We start from the raw sequence: 22,428 nt of genomic DNA on the forward strand, positions 1-22,428 counted from the left end.
ACTGATGCCCCTGCAGTGTTCTCTCCGTGTTGAAGCAGGTGAAGACATGTGTGGGCTTGGACTTTGGCCTGTGGCCATGTGGACAATGCAAATAGTGGACTATGCTGTGTCCCTTTTTCTGTACATATGTATATATCTATTATCTTGCCTAACTTATTTTTCATGCTGTGTTGATCTCATTACATTCACTATTGCAAATTCATTTTGTCCTTGCATTATTCATCCGAGTTACGGGGTAAAACAGTTTTTGTAATGCAGCTGATTGTATGTATGGTGTTGGGGGGGAGGTTGTGTGTCGTGTCTGTGTGTCACTCTCGTTTTCCTCCCTCCCTCCCTGGTGTGCTAGGTGGATGCACTCACCATCGTTGTCTTCGCCAGCGTAGTTGTTCGTGGTGGAGCAGAACGTAGAAGATCATGGGGAAGACATGCAATTCAGGCTCCATGTCAGTGTGGTTGTTCCCTGTGTCTCCAATAGTGAGTCCTTTGACTTCTGAGCTCAGTTTCTGCCAGGCTTTTGATGTTGTTGGTACCACCCCGGAAAAGGTGGCGGTTTGCAGGGTCATAATATGGTGGGCAGAACATTGACTCCCGCCTGCCTGTAGGCGGCTACCGCTGTTCTGCCTGTTGTTTCCACCCTGGCGGTCGGTGTGGTACATTGGCTGTCTTTTGGAGATCTTTCCGCCATGGTCATAATTTGGCATCAGTTACCGCAGTGGTATTATTGCCACTTTAACACCAACCACCAGGGTTGTAATGAGGGCCTAGGTCTAGCTCACAAAGTGATTCATAATAAAGGCCCTCAGAAACTAAGAGGCTTATTGACGCAATACCACCCCTCCAAACCTTTTAGATCAGCACAAGGACATCTCCTGAAGGTCCCAAGAATTAGGAGAGCCAAATGGGGTGGCAGATCATATGCTAATCTGATTCCACAACTCTGGAATGCTTTACCAGTACAGATTCGATCAATAAATAGGAGTCTAGTTTTAGGAAGTGTATAAAAACTTGTCTCTTTCATCAACTCACTAATTAAGCTATATTCAATATGTAGCCAGATTGGAGCATATTATGGTTGGTTTTATCCTTCATCTAGTGCTAGAAGACCATAGGGTAGCCATGCCCTTAAAAAAAAAAAAAAAAAAAATCCTCCATCTGGTCCCTTTCCACATTCAACATTCTCTCCCCCACCAGTTAACTCTGTTCTTACCTTTGCTGTAAAAGAAAAGAACAATAGTAGGTAATAAGTGTCATTTCTTGTTCTAGACAACTCAACCTCTCTGAATGCCAGCTCCAACCAGCACAGAGTATTGATTGAGTCTACGTGATACTGTAGCTCATGTCTGCCCTTAGAGAGCCAAGCCTTTACAGGCTAGTTCATTCAAGAACTCTGGTCTTGGGCCGCATAAGAGCATTCTAGGGAAAAATCAAACTACACCTTACAATTAAAAGGCTCAAGCTAGCCTGGCTGAATCCTGGACAACTTGCCACATCCTCCTGACTCTTTTCTTTACAAAGTTATGACCCACAATCTACCTTTTTTGGCATTAGAAGATGAAAGTACATCAAGCTTTGCCAGCCAGGAGAAATCAAACTGCACGTACTCCTTTAATACTGGTCGCAAGGTCGTGGGCTTGAGTTGCTGATTCGTGGTCACTTGGTCACATTCTGCTGACCATTCCCACTTGGAAGAAATGACGTACAAGTTGCTTATATTGGCATTAGAAGCTAGAAGTATGCCAAGCCCTACCAGCCAGCAAAAATCAAACTAATCTGCCACTTTAAGGCTGTTCACAAGGTCTTGTACTTCTGACTCTTCTAATTGCAAAGCTATGACCAGTACTCTATCTATATCAGCATTAGAAGATGAAAGTATGCCAAGCCCTACCAGTCAGCAAAAATCAAACTAATCTGCCACTTTAAGGCTGTTCACAAGGTCTTGTACTTCTGACTCTTCTAATTGCAAAGCTATGACCAGTACTCTATCTATATCGGCATTAGAAGATGAAAGTATGCCAAGCCCTGCCAGCCAGGAAAAATCAAACTGTCCGGTCACTTTAAGGCTATGTGGTAGCCTTGTTGATTCCTGGATGCTTGATCCCATCCTACTGCCTTTCCCATTATGAGGATATGACTTTCAATCTGACTTTAACAGCATTAGAAAATGAAAGTGCACCAAGTCCTGCCAGCCAGGAAAAATCGAGGAACCCTCAAACATTTTTGAGCACTTGGTTCCATTCTGCCGACCCTTCACTTTGTGAGGACATGAACCAAAGTCTGCTTTAATGTGCATTATAAGATGAACATATACCAACCTTGCCAGCTGGGAAAATTAAAATACTACCTATTGCTTACAGTTGGTTGCAGTGTCTTGAGCAGGCTGGCTGATTCCTGGGCCCTTTGTCCCATTCTGCTAACCAGTAATATTGCACAGATGTCTCCCACAACTCCATTCATCAGCATTTGAAGTAAAGTGTGTTTTTTGTATCCCTCTGTGTTTTTCTCTGAAATATTTTATGTGCAGCTGTGCCACAAGAGCTGTAAATTATTGGTAGACCATGGCGATGACATAATGCAATATTTTCAGATAAACAAGTGTCATAGATGTCTTCAGACGGATCAATCGTTTTTTTGGATGTGGAATACTCCTTCATGCAATCCAACAGAAGCACTTTCTGGAAGTCAGAATGATATAGCAAATAGCTATAGCATGAAGTTAGAGAGTTATACTCTTCTGCATGAAGCCAAAGCCCACTCTATGTATATTTTAATGCATTGAAAAATATAGATCAGTGCGATCAAGACAGACCTAAAACTATTAAGTTACTCTCCTACATTTCTAATTTTGTCTATCACCTTGTAACAGACAGCAAATGCCACCCTCATATTAAAAAGCAATAATATTACCAAATGTTGTGTTTACTGAGAATACTGTATAGTACACATCCAGTTACAATTAGTACATAGATGCACTGTGATATGCAAATGGCAGTCCTGTTACAGCTGATTTTCTAGAAGATTTCAAATTGTATCCCTACAGTTGAATTCTGTTTAATGAAAAAAAAGGACACCAATCATTGCATTTTTTGCAGAGCCAGATTGACCATTGTTTTATTGTTCAATTTCACTTAACCAGTCTATTAATGTGATTAAATTGAATAGCCCCTGAGCTGACCAAACTGTACCACAGCAAGGATATCCTGCCAGGATCATGATGAGGACTCACCAGCAGCTGCTTCAAGCTGAAGACATCAAAGGTAGATAGCTGGAGAGATCTGCGTATTCTTCAACCTACCTGTAAGTCCCTTGTACATGGTACCCAGGGTGTCCAGGGCTTGTATGTTAGAGAGAGTCCCTCTCTAAGGATTGCAGCACTGGTTGTGCCACTCTAGGAATGTTAAAAGTAAAACGAGTCTCCCAGTCTGCCACTACAGACTGGAAGGACAGTTTTGAACTGCTAGCCAGCTTTGCCATTTAAAGGTTCTGGCAAAGTCAACTGTCCCCCTGAAACATGTGTAAGTCATCCCTAAGGAAGGCCTACCAAGCCCCAAGGTAGGGGGCAGCTTATTTCATGGTTAACCCGAGAAGAGAGTGTGCACCGACGTAGGCTGCACCACTGCACCTGGTTGCTCGCAAGGAAGAGGGGCTGTGCTTGCTGTGTCCTTCTGAAGGAGACGTTCTCCCAAAGCCCATCCGAAGCAAAAAGACTCCCATTTTCAGTTGAGGGAGAGGGGTCTGCCCTTGACCCACTCGCAGTTCACTTACCACCACTGCAGATCTTCCGCAGTCCTCTCCGAGATCTGAACCACGTCGGTAAGATTTCCCTGATGCTGTGCCCATTGGAACTTCAGGTCCCACTGCAGAGCCCTCATGCGCCATCTGGCATGCTTGACCAACAGGATGCAGGAAGCCATGAGTCCCAGCAGCCTCAGAGTCTGTCTCACCGAGATCCAGGATAGAGGCCGAAACATCGGAATCATAACCTGAATATCCTGAACCCGCTGATCGGGAGGATAAGCCCGATACTGCACTGTGTCCAGAACAGCTCAGATGAAAGAGAGCTTCTGAGAGGGAGTCAGGTGTGACTTCGGCACATTTATAGTGAACCCCAGCGAATGCAAGAGGTCCGCTGTCGTCTGGAGGTGGGTGACGAGAGCCTGGGGTGTAGGAGCCTTCAACAGCCAATTGTCCAGGTAGGGGAAGACTGAAATCCCTGACCTGCGCAAATGAGCTGCCACCACCGCCATCACCTTTCTGAACACCCGAGGGGCACTGGTGAGACCGAAAGGAAGCACGGTAAACTGAAAGTGCTCGTGGCCCACCTTGAACCGCAGGTAACGCCTGTGGCTTGGCAGGATAGGAATATGGAAATACGCATCCTGCAAATCCAATGCTACCATCCAGTCTCCTTGGTCTAGGGCAGACAAAACCTGAGCAAGAGTGAGCATCTTGAATTTCTCCCTCTTGAGGAAGAGATTGACGTCCCTTAAATCCAAAATAGGGCAAAGGCCTTTTTTCTTTTTGGGAATCAGAAAGTAGCGGGAATAACAACCACTGTCTACTTCTGATATTGGGATTCTTTCTATGGCTCCCTTGGCCAAAAGAGCCGTAACTTCCTCGCGGAGCAAAGCTAAATGGTCCTCCATCAGCCATTCCTTTGTCGGAGGGATAGAAGGAGGGAAAGACTGGAAGGGAAGGGAGTAGCCCTTCCGTATGATCTGCAGGACCCACTTGTCCGTGGTGATGGAAAGCCAGTGAGGGAGATGAAAACTAATCCTCCCTCCAACTGGACGGACGTGATCCCGCAGAACCACACTAGGAGGGCTTGGGCGCAGTGGAGGGGGGCTGTGTGGCGGCCGACCTCTGGCCAGACCCTCTGGGTCTGATGGTACCACGACCACGTCCTCTTCCGGGATGCTGTTAAGCCTGAGGACAGTGGCTAAACTGTGGCTGGCGTGGTACCACGCCCCTCCCGAAGCCTCGGAAGGGGCGAAAGACAGACTGCTGTCGTGCCGGCGTTGAAAGGCCCAAGGATCTGGCCGTGGCTCGAGAATCCTTGAACCTCTCAAGCGCAGAGTCTGCCTTTTCGCCAAAAAGGCGAAAGCCATCAAAGGGCATGTCCATCAAGCTGGACTGGACATCCCCTGAAAAAACAGTAGAACGTAGCCAGGCGTGGCGACGAAGGGCCACTGACGATGAGATCGCTCTGCCCAGCGAGTCGGTCGTGTCCAAGCCACACCGGATTGTAAACTTGGCTGCATCTCTTCCATCCTTTACAGCCTGTTTGAGAGTGTCCCGTACGCCCTCCGGGACCTGGGGCAGCACTTGCGCCACCGTATACCATATAGTATGGGAATAACGGCCCAATAGGCAAGAGGTGTTTACAGACCTCAATGCCAGGCTGGAGGAAGAAAACATCTTCTTCCCAAGCTGATCCAGCCTCTTGGATTCCCTATCCGGGGGAGCAGAAGGGAAGGCACCACAGGATGTAGAGGCTTGGACAACCAAGCTCTCAGGAGTGGGGTGTTGTGTCAGGAAACCAGGGTCGCTGGGAGCGGGTCTATGGCGGCGGCCGACCGTCCTATTCACAGGAGCCCCTGTGCTGGGTTTGGACCACGTACCCAGAAAGACGTCTGTAAGAGCCTCATTGAAGGGCAACAACGGTTCCAATGTTGACACCCCCGGCTGAAGTACTTCTGTTAGGGTATTTGTCCTGACTGGCACCGTAGGCAAATCTAGGTCCAAGACCTCAGCTGCCCTACGCACCACCATAGCGAAAGAAGCCCCCTCCTCCGTAGCCACATTAGGAGAAGAGAGCATACCAGTATCTGGAGATGTGTCCAGTCCACTGGCCTCCTCTAGATCCACATACCAGTCCTGCTGCAATCCTGTTTCTAAAGGGTCCTCAGACCCCTCCCATTCCTCTCCTGCGTCTGGCTGTTCCAAATAATGCTCAGACAATGATCTGGGCCGAATCGGCTCCGTTGAAGTCGGAAACGACGTTGTACAACGTCGCTCCGGCTCCGGATCATACGGAATAAGGATGGGGCTGCCACCGGTGGGCGCCGGTGGCGGAATCGTCGACGTCGGACCCGGCGCCAAAGGAGGTCGACTGTGAAAAACCGGCGCCGGTCCAGATCCGTTATCGGATCCTTAGGTCCCCAATGGCGCCGAGGCCGAAGCCGCCGGCGTCAAAGCCGAAGGGGCCCCTGCTGACCCCGCGGGGCCCGAAGAACCACCCGAGGGTACAGCCCGCTCAAAGACGAGACGCATGGCATCGTAGAATTCTTTAATTTGAACGGGGGTCGATCTGGTCCCTGGAAAGGGGGAAAGACGCAGAGTCGACCCTGGTGACGGCTCCGCAGAACCGCGCTCAGAGCGTGGACGTTCCCTAGATGCCTCGTCGGTCGACAGGCGTGGCAAAGACGAAGTCCGCTTGGACTTCTTCTTCTTCTTGTGCCTCTTACCTTCCGATGACCTTGAATGCGAGGAAGAGGACTTGGGGCTCCGGGAGCGGTGCCGCGACCTCCTCCTACTGCGAGACCGTGACCTCCGCAGAATCGCGCCGACCGAAGACGAACGTTGGGCCGCAAGAAGCTTAAGGGATCTCTCCCTCAAGGCCTTCGGCGCCATGGCCCGACAATCGGAGCACCAGGTGGAATCGTGGTCCTTGTCCAGGCACCAAAGACAAACTCGGTGCGGATCCGTCACCGACATGGTGCGATGACACGCACCACACGGCTTGATTCCTGTCTTTCTCGACGACATGACTCCAAACAGTCAAAAAAGCATCGACAAACCGTTGAAGCAGGGTAGCTCTTTCCAAAACTGCGCTTAACCGGCGCGGAAGGAAAAGAACTGACGTATGCGCACCAATACGGCGTTTATATAGACAACCATGACGTCATAGACGACTCCAACGGCGCTGACGACGCACGCGGAGCTGGTCGACGCACGGGGGTCTGAACGACGCCGCCCGACAGCACGTGCGCACAGGGTACTGCTCAGAAAAAACTCTGGATTCAAAGCTGACGTCAGGGAATTCTAAGGTAAGGAAGCTGCAGCTAGAAGTCTCTATCAGATTATTTTTTTTTGCTTTCAAAATAAAATGTTCACAAAAAATGCAACTAAAAAAAAAAATTCTTAAAAAACTCCATTTAAATTTTTAGATACCATTTCTAGTGAAATGTGTTGATGCCTGCTAGTATTTTCCCAAAAATATTCATAATGGACAATCAGTGTAACCAGTTACAACAAGATTATGGGAATCCTGAAACTAAACAAGCACTGTTAAAGTCAATAGATTTGATATTGGCCGTCAAATGTTTGGTTTTGTCAACGTGTGTCTTGTTTTGACATGGTTTATGTAAAACTTTATTGTTGTAGGAGCTGTTAAGCCCTCACCATTATAGCAAACATTGGCCAAAGAAATAGTTTTGGTCTCAAAAAGCCCATATCCCCGCCGTGGCCCCTGTAACTGAACAAAACGACTTTGAGTGCTGATATGCTCCCTGTGAAAGTGCAGCATGCTGTCACTCACAGTGAAGCTAGCCGACAGAGAGATACAGAATTTAACAAAAACAAAAGGTCTTAGTTAACGCCAGACCCTATTAGGGAACAAGTTCCTAAATATCACAAATTTGCACCTGTGGTATAGGAAAGTCACTCTTTTTGGCATGATTACCCCCACATTTGCTTGTTATCAGTGTGCTTAGACTGTTTTTACTGGGATCCTGCTAACCAGGACGCCAGTGATTGTGCTCTTTTCTCTAAATTTGGTTGCTTTGGTGCCCTTTACACCCCACAATTGGCATACTGGTTTACCCCAGTAAGTTGCCAGTATATGGTACTTAGGTACCCAGGGCATTGGTACACCAGGAGTTCCCCACGGGCTGGAGCATGTATTATGCCACCCATGGGAGCCCATGAAAATTGTGTCTGCAGGCCTGCCATTGCAGTCTGCATGAAAAAGTGCATGCACCCTTTCACTACTGGTAACTACTCCAGGTCACTGGAGTTCACCCCTATGGTAGGCCCTTTTAGCATAAGGGGCATGGTGCAGGTTACTGTGTGTGAGGGCACCCCTGTATGAGCAGAAGTGCCCCTACGAACCCCAGTTCCAATGCACTGGACTTCGTTAAGTGTGTGGAAGCCATTTTACCTGTGTACTGGCCATAGGTCCAGCTACATAATGGTAACTCCAAACCTAGGCATGTTTAGTATCAAACATGTTGGAATCATACCCCAATACTAATGCCAGTATTGGTGGCATGATTCCATGTACTCTGGGGGCTCCTTAGAAACCCCCCTGTATTGCTCCTACCAGCCTTCCACAGTTTGCGCGCAGCCCATGCTGCTGCAGCCACTCAGATAGGTTTCTGCCCTCCTGCTGCTTGTCCAGCTCAAGCGGGGAAAGGCAGAACAAAGGATTTCCTGTGGGAGAGGGGATGCAACACCCTCTCCCTTGGAAATAGGAGTTACAGGGCTGGGGAGGGGTAACCTCACCACATCACCAGCTTGCTTTGAAGGGCACATTTGGTGCCCTCCTTGCATTATAAAATTTGCACCAGTCCAGGGACCCCCAGTCCCTGCCCTGGCGTGAAATTACACAAAGGAAAGGGGATTGACCACACCCCTGTCCATCACCACACCAGGAGTGGTGCCCAGAGCTCCTTCAGGTGGCCACTTGATTGTGCCATCTTGAAAACAAGATGGGCAGAGGCCCCTGGGGGCATATGTTTGGTCAGGACAGGTAACTGACATCAGTGACCCCTCTGATAGGTGGTCACCCCTGTGAGGGCTATTTAGGGACTCCCTTGTGGGTGGGTCCCCAGATTGGGCATGCAAGACACCACCAGGACTCCTCTACATCGACCTCTTCTGCTCCAGGCCACCGGAACCGCTTATGGACTTCACAGGAACCAAACAAGCCTGCAACTCCAAAGATGACCTCAGCTTGCAACATTGTTTCTCCGGCTCCTTCCAGCAATTGCAACATTTCATGGCTGCGCATCCTCTGGGGTTGCCAAGACTTCAGCTGCACCAAAGAAGCAATAAGGATTCTCTTTTGGAGTGAAGGAGTCACTCCCCTTCATCTGCATGCACCTAAGGCAATGACGTCCGGCTGCTCGGATCTCCTCTTCACTCGAACTGCGTGGATCCTGCAACACAGGTGGCGGTTCTTAGTGGTCCTATTGGTCTTCTCTGCCTTCTGTCCAACTTGGGAGACAGTGAGCCCTTGCCTCTTCTTGCAGGACAGAATCCCTGTGCACCCTGACTCTTGCAACCACCAAGGCTTATTGTCTCCTGCCCCGAGGGATCTTCAGGATCCAAGTAGCCCTGACCTCCAGTACTTCATCCTTGCAAGGACTGTCTCCTCTCTACTTCTCCAGCGACCTGAGACTCCTCTCCAAGTGTGCTGACTGGGCCTCTCTGCAACTTAATGTGCCTGCTGCCAGTGGGTTGCCTGTGGGGGTTACGACTGCTTCTGCTGGTTCTCCCAACTGCTGAGGTTCAGCCTGGACTCCCCTCCAAGGGTTGAATCCCCTTGACCTTCTTGTCCTCTTCAGCTATGCAAATCCTCTTCTGTCCAGATTTGCACTTGTCAAGGCTTGTTGGTGGTCCTCCTGACCACTGACCTATCTACAACCCGGCGACCCGCATGGGACAGCTTCTGCACAACTTTAGGAACTTCTCTGCAGCTCCTGGGCTCCACAGCTGACCTTAATCGTCCACCATCGACCCAGATCTTCTTCCATAGAAGGGTGGGCAGTGGCTCCTGCCCAACCTGGACACTCCTGCGTGACCTGGAGTTTGTCCCCTTCTTTTGCAGGGTCCTTTTCCTCCTGGGCCCACCACTGTTTTCCACTGGGATGGTCCTGTTCTTGAAAACTTCCCTTTCCAAGTCCCCTTGGTAGTCTATGGGAAGACCAGGAAACTTACCTGGTCGCTGTGTTCATCTAGGTACTCACCTCTTGGAATTTCAAGTTCTCCCTCCCAGATTCCTACTAACTACTCCACATCCTTGGGTGGGGGATCTGACTTCGCACTGCACTATTTTAGTATATTATTTGCCCCCCCCCCATAGGGCCCTAGCAATTTTGTGATATTCCTTACCAATGCTTGTTGCTTTTTTACGCTAATTCCTAGTACTTGCTGTTTAGATATAGTGTATACTTACCTCCAGTTGGGGGTCTGCCTATAAGTAATCTAGTTCAGTGTTGCTAAAATAAAGTACCTTTATGTTTGCAACAATGTGTGGTTCCTTTCATGAGAGATAAGTTGTTGTGTGACTACTGTGGTACTGCAAGTGCTTTACCTTCCTCCTAGATAAGTCTTGACTGCTCACCACAGCTACCCTAGAGAGCTCTGGCTTCCTAGACATTGTTCACTAACTAATAGGGGTTGCCTGGACCTGGTATAAGGTGCAAACACCATAGGTGTCCACCACACACCAGGCCAGCGTCCTACATATGGTACATGTCCTTGTATTCGTGTAATTAACGGTGTTCATGAATTCATAAGAATTTATAGAAGTAGGCCAGAGAATGGCACTCCTAGAAAATATTTGTGAACTACATTTTGGCGCAAGCAAATACGCATGTGTAGATTTGCTCATGTGAAAATCTGTTGGGGGTTTACAACCTCACTCCCATCCCCCCAACCCTGAAAGAAGTTTTAATTTTGCCCTTTTCAGGAATAAAATTGTAACCTTTCTCTGTATGGAAAACTATTAGAGTAGAACTGGTAAAAATCCCTAAAACATGCAAGTTAGAAGGTTTGCAAAGTCTCAAAAGGGCATTCCAATCGTGGAATTATTGTTTATCACTACTGTCAGCTCTAGTATGTATATCTGCAGAAAGGTGGCAAACTAAGGGGCTTGATTATGAAAAAGTTGCATCGCCCTTGTGCCACTCAATGAGGTGCAAAAGTGACACTACTCTTAAGGCATGGCCTTGTATGGCTTGATAAATCTAGAGTAACGCAAAGCAGTGCAAATTGCTGTGTTGCTTTACTCTGTCCTGTGAAGGCAATTCATGGGTGAAGTGTGGGTGTTCCCATGCATCCACCTGCGGATTTTGGTCCATCCTCAGATTTGCCATTACTGGTAGATCTGGAAACAGGTCAAAATCTTATGCCTCCCCAGGTAAGGCATAATGAGGATAAATATCTTTATTTCTCCCTGTTGTTTACTCTTTCTATGTGTGCTGCAGGGAGGAAAACGCCTCCCAGGATTGTTTTTGTGCAGGAAGATGGTCCTTACTGCACAAAAACAATCCTGCTTACAACACAGGCACCCTTGCAACATGGTGCAAGGGTGTCTGCATTGGTGTTAAGCAGCACATGGTGCACCAGAGCAGAGAAAAGACAAGGATGAACTGTCCTTTATCTAGCACACAGCAGAGTTTTTTTTAAATATATCTGCCGCTAAGGGAATTGCTAGTATTTAAACCCTACTATATTATGAGCCCTGGCATAATCAGAAAGGCTATTATCGGAGCTCTTGTATAATGAAACAGTTGCCATAATTTGTCACTGCACTATGTGGCACCAAAGGGACAGGTGGATATTTTTACAGGACAAGTAGATTTGTAAAGCAACCTGTCCCACGGACAAGTAGATATTTTATTAAATTCCACATCCGTGGTAAACAATTGCAGTAGTTTGCGGTGCCAATAATGGCATGGCCATGCAGAAGCAGTGAGGAGCATAGTACAGATATCTGTCTTCACCTTCTTCAAAACTTTATGGATCAGGGGAAACGGAGAAAAGGTGTATGCAAAGATGCTGGGCGATCCAACTGAAAAGGCATTGCCCATGGGCTGGATTGCCAAGACCTGCTAGTGAAGCACTGGCATTTCTTGTTGCTCTGAGTGGCAAAGAGATCGATTGTGGCTGATCCCACTGTCGGAAGATGAAGTCAACTTTGTCTGAGTGGAGTTCCCATTCATGGCAGTCTGAAAGTGGTCAACTGAGGGCACCCGCCTGATTGTTCTGGCATCCTGGAAGTTGTCCTACAGGAATGTCACCTTTATGAGAAATAACCCAGTCCCATAGAAGTTAAGTCCCTTCTGAGAGAGTCCAGGACTGCGTTCCCTCTTGCTAGGCAAGGTAGAACATACATATTGTACTGTCTGTCCTGATGAGGACTGCTTGATCTGCTAGTCTCGGAAGGAATGTTTGTAGGTCTTATATCTTGGAGCTCTCATACATTGAGGGAAGCATTTTTTCTGTCTCTGATCAGATGCCTGTGGTTGACAGCTCTTCTTCAGCATCGAGGCTCTTGACGTGGATTGTACTAACGTTGACAGTGGAAGCAGGGACGTCCTTGGAGTTGCCATTGACAGTGTTTTAGTAGTTGACAAGGTCATACTTGAGAATGTTTTTTCTGTAAATGTAAAAAATGAGGTTTGTGTGCAGGTTTTTGCGTAGAAAGGTCCTATTCCAACCTGGAGTGTTTTTCTAAGAAATTTCAGGGATTTTTTTCAGTGATGAGGTAGCTGCAGGCACTTAAATAAATAACTCTAACTCAGGAAACTCTACACGTTTCCCTTTTTGCGTTTTCTTTGTGGAAGTGCTCAGTGGGGCACTTTTCATGGATACATCTCCTGAGAAGGAGACATCACCTTTAGGTGGGGATTTATTATTAATTCATCTTACATCAGAGTCTCACAAGAAAATATCTTACATATATCACAGTGAAAAGCCTTGAGGGTAGGACAGAGGCAAATAATGCTTTTGTCATGCAGCTCATCAATATACATTTTTATGTTTTAAGTCTTACATATATCACAGCGAGAAGCCTTGTGGGTAGGATAAAGGCAAAAAATGCTTTTGTCATGCAGCTCATCAATATAAATTTTTATGCGAGCAGGATTTGAATAAGGATTTCTTGTCTCTGTCAGTCATTGTAACAGTTGATGACAAAGACAGAATGGGTTTCCCTGGCTCAGAAAAAAACGATTTACCCTAAAACAACTCCCAGTGTTCTGGAAGCTGAAGGTAGAGCTGGATGAGTCCCAGGGTAGACCGGAACTAGTAACAGGATAAGGTCACTGAGAGACTAGAGAAGACCTCTGTTTGGGGACTCCCTCACACATGATGTACAGTAGAAATATGAGCTAATGGGGCCTGCAGGGAGAGTAGGAGAGTTGGCACATTCATCTTGGTGGCTGAAGATCAGGATGCTTCAAACCGGTTGGATGTGCTACTCAACAAATACTGTTTTTAAGATGTGAGGGCATTTAATACAGCTTACTGCTGTTTAATAATACTGGCAATTTACAGCCTAATGACAGGGAATGATTCAAACATGTGAACAGATGGAATGCTGGAGAACGTGGCTCCAGCTCGCTTTGGGCCTTAGGCTGCTTGCCGACTAGTCTCAGGCCACGCTGTCATTCCTGAACCCAGGCACCAAATATATGTATCAGAGGGCACCAAAAAGTAAATCTTCTTGTGGCATTTGCAAGGCCTGAGCCCGAAGGCCCTTTGCAGGGACTTTTAACCTAAATAAAGTCTAATTAAGAGCTCTGGTCCACATTGATGAAGCACAGAAAAACAGGAAGTGCTGTCAGCAGGTTGGCATCTAGGATTGTCCGGAGACGTCAAGAAAAGGAGCCACCACACCTTCTGGTAGGCCTGGATCTTCAATGCAGGAGAAAATGTTTTCTTGACCAGACTGAAGCCTGGAAGTGAGCATTCATAAGGCAAGTGATCAACAGGAAGACGTGTCTATCAGAAACAATGTTTATTGCGAGTCCTGATAATTTTATTTTCGTGCTTGAGTATTGCCCTCAAACCCCTGTAATATTCTTTCGGGCAACTTTGGATTTTTGCAGACTCCTGTGGCCTCTATGATCATGACAAAAAGCTGATGTGACCTTAATTGGGCACTGCCTGGGCATTGTAGACGTCACTGCTAGATAAATAGTTACATCTTGGGTGACTTGCAAAATCAAAGGCATGTTTTCCGTTCCTAAATTGCACGCTTTATTAAGGGGTTTAACATCCTACTTAGGAGGAAAAATGAGATCATATAGCAAAGAGAAACTGCCAGGGAGCAGTACTTCATGCAAACTATATGAAATAAACGCCTTCTGCAGGGAAAACAAATTAACCCAAGCAAAAAATTGCAAGGAGGTGTGGAAAATCCGTATGTCTGCTGGAAATGAATATAGGAAAGTATTGAAAACAGGCAATTACACATGGCAGGAAAAAGTAAACTTAAGCCTGGGGCGAACTATGCAAATACTGATCACATGTGTGTTTGCACGTGTGTGTGCCTGTTGTTTGAAGGGTTTTATTGGTGCTGGATCACTTTCTTGGGAGGAAATGAAAATATTAAAGTTTTCAACAGAAAAATGCAACGACGTAATCCCTTAAAGTTAGGACAAGAAACAAGGGAAGCTGATTTTTATTTGCCTAAGGCATACACTCTTGAATTAAATGTAGGTGCTTCCTTAGTATTGTAAGCATGTTTGAAAGATTTTTTTAGAGATGTTACAAAAGGATCTGAGTTTGAGGAGGACACAGTGATTTGTACTGCTTCCCCAGTGGAAATAAAACTGACGCTGAAGAGCACAAGATTTCCATGGAGTATCCCTGAAATACAGCCATGCCTTAGCAGCGTACAAAATTGTTCAATAAAATATTAAAATCCTGTCATGTTTCCATGATATGAGCAAAGAATATGCAAGAAAATAGTTTCAATTCTGAAGGAAATTGCTTTACATATTTAGAAGACTGACTGGATAAGGTGCCCATCACAAGATGAGTGGCCACGACAAGACGTTCTTGTACCAGGTCCGGTACTGCTGATTCTGGCTGGTATCACCACCCCAGTTAACTGCCATCATCGGTTTTCTGCCTGCAATAGGGAATAACAAATGGGTCCCAAAATTAGCGAGTCCATAAACGTACGCATTTTCCATGATCCAAGCCCTTTCTGCAAACATATCCACCTGTTTTCAGGAGGTGGAAAGTGTGTGATGGAAAGCAGGGGCCCAGCTTTCACTGGTGCAGAAAGTGCAGTGCCATCAAGACCAACTGCACTGAGGGGTCCATTGCACCTTGACAGGGGCTGGATTTTACTTTCGAAACAGCAGTCAAAAGAGTCAGTTTACTTACCTGCACCAGGGTCTATGCCATCCTTGCTACGCTACATTTCAAAATAATTGACAGGAAGACACTTACAAAGAAAACGTCAAAGCAAAAGCAGACTTTTGTGCAACGCACATTATCATTGCTGAAGGTTGTAAAATACAGGGACCAGAGAAAACAAAGAGGAGCAGAGGGCGTATTACAAAGATTATATAGAGTTCGATGGATGCAGAAGACCCGCCAAAATTGGTGGACGTCCCATTCCAGTATAGTGTACACCAATATCCAAAAATCCACGTAAAAAGGCAAACAAAAGAAAAGTAACATCGCTTTGATGGGCTCTTTTAAAAAAATCCTTTGTAACATCATTGATCATGCTTAAGCGATTGACTTTTGATATCAACAGTTCACTATAGAAAATATTTTGAAACTGTTCTGAAATCTTCGCTTCACCTCACACCCTCCAACCCATGAGAAAAATTAGTTATTCTAAAACACATATGCAACTACGTAATAGGTTCTATGTTGAAGAACCATTACTGTAAATACAAAGAATGTTCTCAAATATGTGCATTAGGAGCACTGCAATTTTTGCAATATAACTTGTACGGACAAATACTTGCCTGTAGCATGGTAGGGAGAATCCACTGATACCCGCTGAGGGAGAAGAGATGGTTGAAGTGCACAGCAGTGTTGATGACGGTTGCTGCATACTGCCTAAGCAAGGCACTATCTTCTGGATGTAGAAGCAGCGCACCATTAAATACATTTAGGAACAGCATGATCTCATCCCCCCAGGGGAACTCACTCGGCATACCCAGGAACGTCTCCTCCAGAAGCTTAATCCACAGGCTTTTGTGAAGTGTGTCAAGGCCAAACAGCTCTTTACCAGCTGTGAACAAGATAATACAAATACGCTAAATAACATTATAATTCATGTAACATAAGTAATAATTCAAGTCAGATCTACAGAGCACGGTGATGTATACAACTATTGTGAGGAAATGGGGTGTATTATATGGTGTGGTTGTGTGACCTCCCCGTGTAATACACTTACCAACCAATTTGGGTCCTAGTAAGGTTTGTGTGCAAAACGCCCTGCTCTACCCTGGGCAGCTTTCACACTGAGCAGCAAGGCTTACACAGAGGAACACATGTAAAGCATTTAAACAGAATCAAAACAATTGAAGAAGAAACCAACATAACACTCAAGGAATATAACACCAATTTCTAAAAACATACTGTATTTGTTTAAAATGTTTATTTTTATAAGAATTTAGATACAAGAATGAAAAAGATCCACTTAAAAGTTCCGGAGATACAGATTTTACCCCAGGGTGTGGCTACCTCAGGACTATATGCTCCCGGTTTGGCAAGGGGTTTCCCCTCTCTGCTACCCATGCCAACCTGTCTGCCTAAATAATGGGGCAGCTGTCCTCCCTAGTGTGATACATCTGCCCTTCAAAGATGGCTTCCTCTTGAAGCCTGCCTTTTTGGGCTAACATCTAAGTGGATTCCTGAAGGAGGGAGGTAACATTTCCCTGGCCTGCAAGCCCTCATTTTTCTCCTTCCTGAGAATGTCCTGTTGAACATGCTCCATGTGTGCCCGGGAAGGCACAGGAGTTTTAGAGGCAACAAGGCGGCAGCTTTGCTAAAGCTGCACACTGCAACAAGTTACCTTAAATTCGACTTGAGATACCAGTCAAGCTTAATGTAACAAGTAGTTTGATACCTTGGAGTGACTACTTTGGTCATACCGTTCAGGAGTTAGCACAGCTGAGGTGTCAGCGTCTAACCCTGTAATGGCCCATTGGGCAACCAAGTCTTTCCACAGCAAAAACAGTAGTTTTGCGTGTTTTACCATCAGGATGCAAAGTACATGTCCTGCCTGTGTTATGTGTTGCACCCTGCCTTTAAAACTTGATAGGTCTGCCAGAGGGGTGACTTACACAAATCTAATCAGGAAGTGGTGGCTTTACCATTACTTTCAATGGCAAAGTTGGGCCTGCAGTACACTGCTCTACCAGTCTGGTGTGGTGGCCTGGGGGACTTGTCTTACTTGGGGGCCCTACAAAGTGGCACAACCAGTGCTGCAAGACTTGGTGTACCCCTCTAACTTACATACCCTGGGCTCCAGGGTACCCTTTACTAGAGCTTACAGGTTAGGTTAGCCATTTCCAATTGGATGCAGCCAAATCGACAGACACTTTAGGGTCAGGGCACTGGCATTGAGGTCTGGTTAGCAGGTCTCACTGTACCCTCAGGATCGAAAAAATAAGCAGCATCAGTCGAAAAACTAAGAGGTGACCATATAAAAAGAGGCATTTCCTTGCAACTATTGAACAAGTTACTCACCTTTGGTAACAAATTATCTGGTAGAGACATATTCTAGTTGCAGATTCCTTACCTTAGAATTTGCCCCAGGCGTCAGAATGAATCAGAAGATTTTTCTTCGAGCAGTATCCTTACGTTCCGTCAGGTGGTGTCGGTCGACTCCACGTGCGTCATTTACATCGAGGTCCCCATGATAACGCTGTGGTCGTATATAGGTGTCACCCCTGCGCGTTGACGTCAGTTTCTTTCCACGACTTTCCACATCAGTAGCGCTGAGCCATGAAGAACACTGAATTTGGTGTGCCACAACTACGGCCCTGAAAGGGAGTCACTGACCCTAGACATCAGTTCGCAAGCGGGGAGGATGGGTGGGTCGGTAAGGAATCTGCAACTGGAATATGTCTCTACCGGATAATTTGTTACCAAATGTAAGTAACTTGTTCGTCTACTAGAGACTTCTAGTTGCAGATTTACTACCTTAGAATAGATACTCAAACAATACCATCCTCAGAGGTGGGCTGCAAACCAAGTTCACACTAAAAAGTCCTGCAGGACCGAACGGTTAAAGTAGCTGTCTCTACAGACAGACAGTGATTGCAGGAGTTGTTCTGGTGCAATCAGAACGCAAACCCAGATTACCAAAGCCTAGCACATTTTGAAGCAGAGGACAACCAATTGAGAGATGGTCCGCTTCTGTACATCCCGACCTTTCTTCGCACCCACATAACCAACAAAGAGTTGATCGTCCATGTAGGAAGCTGGCCTGGTGTGTGGTGGGTACCTATGGTATTTACACCTTATACCAGGTCCAGGGTTACCCTATTAGTGAAGTGTAGGCAGTGTCTAGAAGCCAGGCTCTCTAGAGGTAGCTGTGGATGAGCAGCCAAGGCTTATCTAGGAGACATGCAAAGCTCATGCAATAGCACAGTAGTCACACAGCACTTATACACATGAAAGAAAACACTTAGGGGGTCATTTCAACCTCGGCGGTCTTTTCACAAGACCGCCGAGGGACCGCTGTGCTGAAGACCGCCAGTGCTGGTGGTTTTCCGCTCGGCGAATTATTACTGCTGGCAGCCCTCTGTCCTTTTCCGGACGGAGAGCCGCCAGCAGCCATACTGGCGGTCGGCGGGGAAGTGGAGGTTGCTCCACCTCCACCGCCCCATCAACAGAACACCGCCCTCCGAATCACGTTACGTGATTCGGTGTGGCAGTGTTCTGTTGACAGGGTGCTGGCGGCAGAGCAGCCCCCATGGATCCCGTCCCCTCCCGGAGGATCAACGAACCAGGTAAGTTGATCGTCCGTTAGGGGAGGGGGTTGGGAGGATGTTGTGTGTTGTGTGCGTGCATGGGGGTGTGCGTGTGAGTATGAAGAGGGGGTGTGTGAGTGCGTGTATGCATGCGGGAGGTGTAGTGTGTTTGGAAATGTGTGCGTGTCTGCCTGTATGTATGTCTGTATGGATGTGCATGTGTATGTCTGAATGTGGGTGTGTGGGTATGACTGTGTGTGTCTGTTGGCATGTTTGTTCATGTGTGTGCGGGTATGTGTGTTGGTGGTGTCTGCCTGTGTGTCAGGTGTGTGTCTGTATAGTGATGTCGGGGGTCGGGTGGGGAGGGGGGTCCTGCCACCTTTGGAGGGTGGCAGGGGGGCTGGGGGTGTCGGGCAAGGACTCGGGGTGGGGGTGGGGGGTAGGGGAGACCCCTATCAGTGCCAACGAAGGGATTCCCTGGCACTGATAGTGCTTACCGCCATGGATTTCATGGCAGTGCCCAACCCCATGAAATCCATGGCGGTCAGCCGGGTCATGATACCGTCGGCGGTCTTGTGACGGCCGCTGGGCTGGAAACCCAAGTTTTCAGCCCAGTGGTCGTCTCCGCCATGGCGGTCGGTTCGGAGGAGTGGCGGATGACCATGGCGGTAACCGCCATGGTCATAATTCCAATTTTTTTACCGCCAGCCTGTTGGCGGTAAGACCGCCACTTCTCCGCCAACCACCAGGGTTGTAATGAGGGCCTTACTGTTACAAAAATAAAGGGACTTATTTTAGTGACATACTTACCATAAATACTAGATAGGCAATACCCCAATAGGAGGTAAGTAAACACACTAAATATGTACACTAGTAATCAGAAATAGGCATAGATAGCAATGGAAAACAGTGACCCTAGGGGGAGCCCAAACCATATAATGAAAGAATTGAATGCAAATGCAGGACCCCCACCCAGCTAACTGGAATCTGTAGAGGGGAGCTAGAGGAACTAGGAACCCCAAAAGATAAGTACCACAGTGCCCCAGCGACCAGGAAGAAACAAGTAATTTACTGGATTTTTCCCCACACTACCAAAAGGACTGAAAATAAGGTAATGCAACACCCAGGCATGACTGCTAGAAACGAGCAGTGGGTTCTGAAGAAGGAAGACCTGAAAAAGAAGGGGACCAAGTCCAGAACTCAGAGAAGTGTCCAGTGGTGGCAGGATCCACTACCCACCCATCTGTGGTTGCAGGAGTTGGTCGACAGTAGTATGAAGACAGTCAGCAATGCAACTCTGGGGTCGGTGAAGAGTTCCTTGAGGATGCAGTCGACATCCCACTCCGGATGAAAAAGTGCAGTCTGTCTGTGGCGTGAAAAAGCCACCAACAAGCCTTGGCAAAGGCAAGAGTCGCGGTAGAAGAAAAGTGGACCTGCCGGGGACCAGCACTGTCCAGGAGGACTCAACCCATTGGGGGGGGGTACCTATGGAGCCCTCAGCAAGGCAGTGAGTCCACAGAAGAAAAGGGAGCCCCCACAGAAGACCCACTGGAAAAGGACCCAGGAGTCGCAGAGGAGCCCACGCTGCAGGAGAAGCACGCAGAGGACGGTGTGTCGCAAGGAAGAGTGCTGGGGGCTGGAGCTACACAAAGCCTTAAGATCCCTTAGAGGAGATGCCAACAAGCCTTGGTAGCTGCAAGAGACGATGTGCACAGGGGTACTGTCCTGCGTGGGAAGGCAAGGGCTTACCTTCACCAAAGTTGGACAGCTGGCAGATAGGATCAAGGGGACCACTACAGATGGTGATGCAGGATCCACGCAGCTCAGGATGAGAGGAGATCCACTCAGCCGGTCGTCGTTGCAGTTGGTGCCTGCAGATTCAGGGGAGTGACTCCTTCACTCCAAGGAAGATTCCTTCTTCCTTCCCAAGCAGCCTGAAGACTTGCTGCCCTCAGAGGATGCACAGCCAGGGAAATGTAGCAGAAGCTGGAAGGAGCTGTGGAAACAATGTTGCAAGCAGAGTCTTCATTGTGGATGCAGATTGTCGGTTCCTGGTGGGTCCAGTTGCAGTTCCAGTGGCCAGAAGTCAAAGTGAATGATGCAGAAGGATCGTTCTGGAGTCTTGCTCATTGAATCTGAGGACCTACCCAAGAGGGAATCCCTAAATAGCAGAGAAAGGGGGACTGGTCACCTACTCAGGTGACCACCTATCAGGAGGGGGTTCTGACGTCACCTGCCTGACCTGGCCTCTCAGATGCTCCTAGAGGCCTCTGCCTACCTTGGATTCAAGATGGCAGAATCAAGGGACCCTCTGGAGGAGCTCTGTGTACCACCCCTGAGGTGGTGAAAGACAGGGGAGTGGTTGCGCCCCTTTCCACTGTCCAGTTTCGTGCCAGAGCAGGGACTGGAGGTCCCTGAACTGGTGCAGACTGGTTTATGCAAGGATAGCATCAAATGTGTCCTTCAAAGCATACCAGTGGCTTGGGGAGGCTACCCCTCCCAAGCCATGTAACACCTATTTCCAAAGGGAGATGGTGCTACACCCCTCTCCCAAAGGAAATTCTTTGTTCTGCCTTCCTGGGCTTGAGCTAATCAAGCAGCAGGAGGGCAGAAACCTGTCTGAGGGGTGGCAGCACCTTGGACTACCCAGAAAACCGTAGAAAGTTGGTAGGAGCAATGTTGGGGGTCGTCAAAGGATCCCACAGAGTGCATGAAATCATACTTCCAATACTGGCAACAGTATTGGGGTATGATTCCGACATATTTGATACCAAACATGCCTAGGTTCAAAGTTACCATTATGTAGTTGGACATAGGTAGTGACCTATGTCCAGTACACGTGTAAAATGGCATCCCCACACTCACGAAGTCCATGAGAATGGAGCTGGAGTTCGTGGGGGCACCTCTGCTCATGCAGGGATGCCCTCACACTCAGGTACCTGCACCCTGCCCTCTGGGCTAGGAGGGCCTACCACAGGGGTGACTTACAGTGACCTGGTGCAGTGACTTGTGGTGAAAAGGGTGCATGCACCCTTTCACAGAGGCTGCAGTGGCACACCTGCAGATACACTTTGCATGTGCTCCCCAAGGGTGGCATAATACATGCTGCAGTCCGTGGGGGACCACGGTGGCACAATGGCCTGGGTACCTGGTTACCATATGATAGGGATTTATAGAGGGGGCACAAGTATGCCAAATGTGGGGCATTTGTGGTCCAAGCAACCATGTTTAAAGGGAAGGAGCATAGTTACTGGGGTCCTGGTTAGCAGGATCCCAGTGAATACAGTCAAAACATACTGACAACAGGCAAAAAGTGGGGGTAACTATGCCAGAAAGAGGGTACTTTCCTACAATCCACCCAAAAGTATTTTGTACGATTGTGGTAGAACGCTCTTTTTGGATCCAGACGGAGGAGTGTCTCCTCTTCATGAGAAGGATGTGGGGGTGCATAAAAAGTAGGTAAAGTGATGAACTGGCCTACATGAAAGGGTGTGACTACTTTAGAGAGGAAAGAGGCCCTGGTACAAAGCACCACTTTGTCAGGATGGACAGAGAGAAATGGTGGCTTTGAAGCAAGAGTTTGGCACTCACTCACTCTGCAAGCAGGGGTGATGACAATGAGAAAGGCTGTCTTTAAAGTGAAAAGCCGCAAGGGACAATTATGTAGTAGCTCAAAAGGAGCGCACATAAGGTACATAAGTACCAGGTTTAAATCCCACTGTGATATTATGAATGAAGAAGGAGG

General features: G+C 47.5%; 1 protein-coding gene across 1 annotated transcript in view; it reads right to left on the bottom strand.

Annotated features, from left to right (window-relative positions):
- The window catches only part of UNC80 (unc-80 homolog, NALCN channel complex subunit), a 2,774,722-nt gene that overhangs the window by 948,821 nt on the left and 1,803,473 nt on the right, over positions 1-22,428 (bottom strand). The window contains exon 43 of the mRNA XM_069225668.1: positions 15,723-15,991. Coding sequence (XP_069081769.1) covers positions 15,723-15,991 — 269 coding nt within the window. The remainder of the gene's footprint in view (positions 1-15,722; positions 15,992-22,428) is intronic.

Source organism: Pleurodeles waltl, chromosome 3_1, assembly GCF_031143425.1.
Source record: "Pleurodeles waltl isolate 20211129_DDA chromosome 3_1, aPleWal1.hap1.20221129, whole genome shotgun sequence".
NCBI classification, from domain to species: Eukaryota; Metazoa; Chordata; class Amphibia; order Caudata; family Salamandridae; genus Pleurodeles; species Pleurodeles waltl.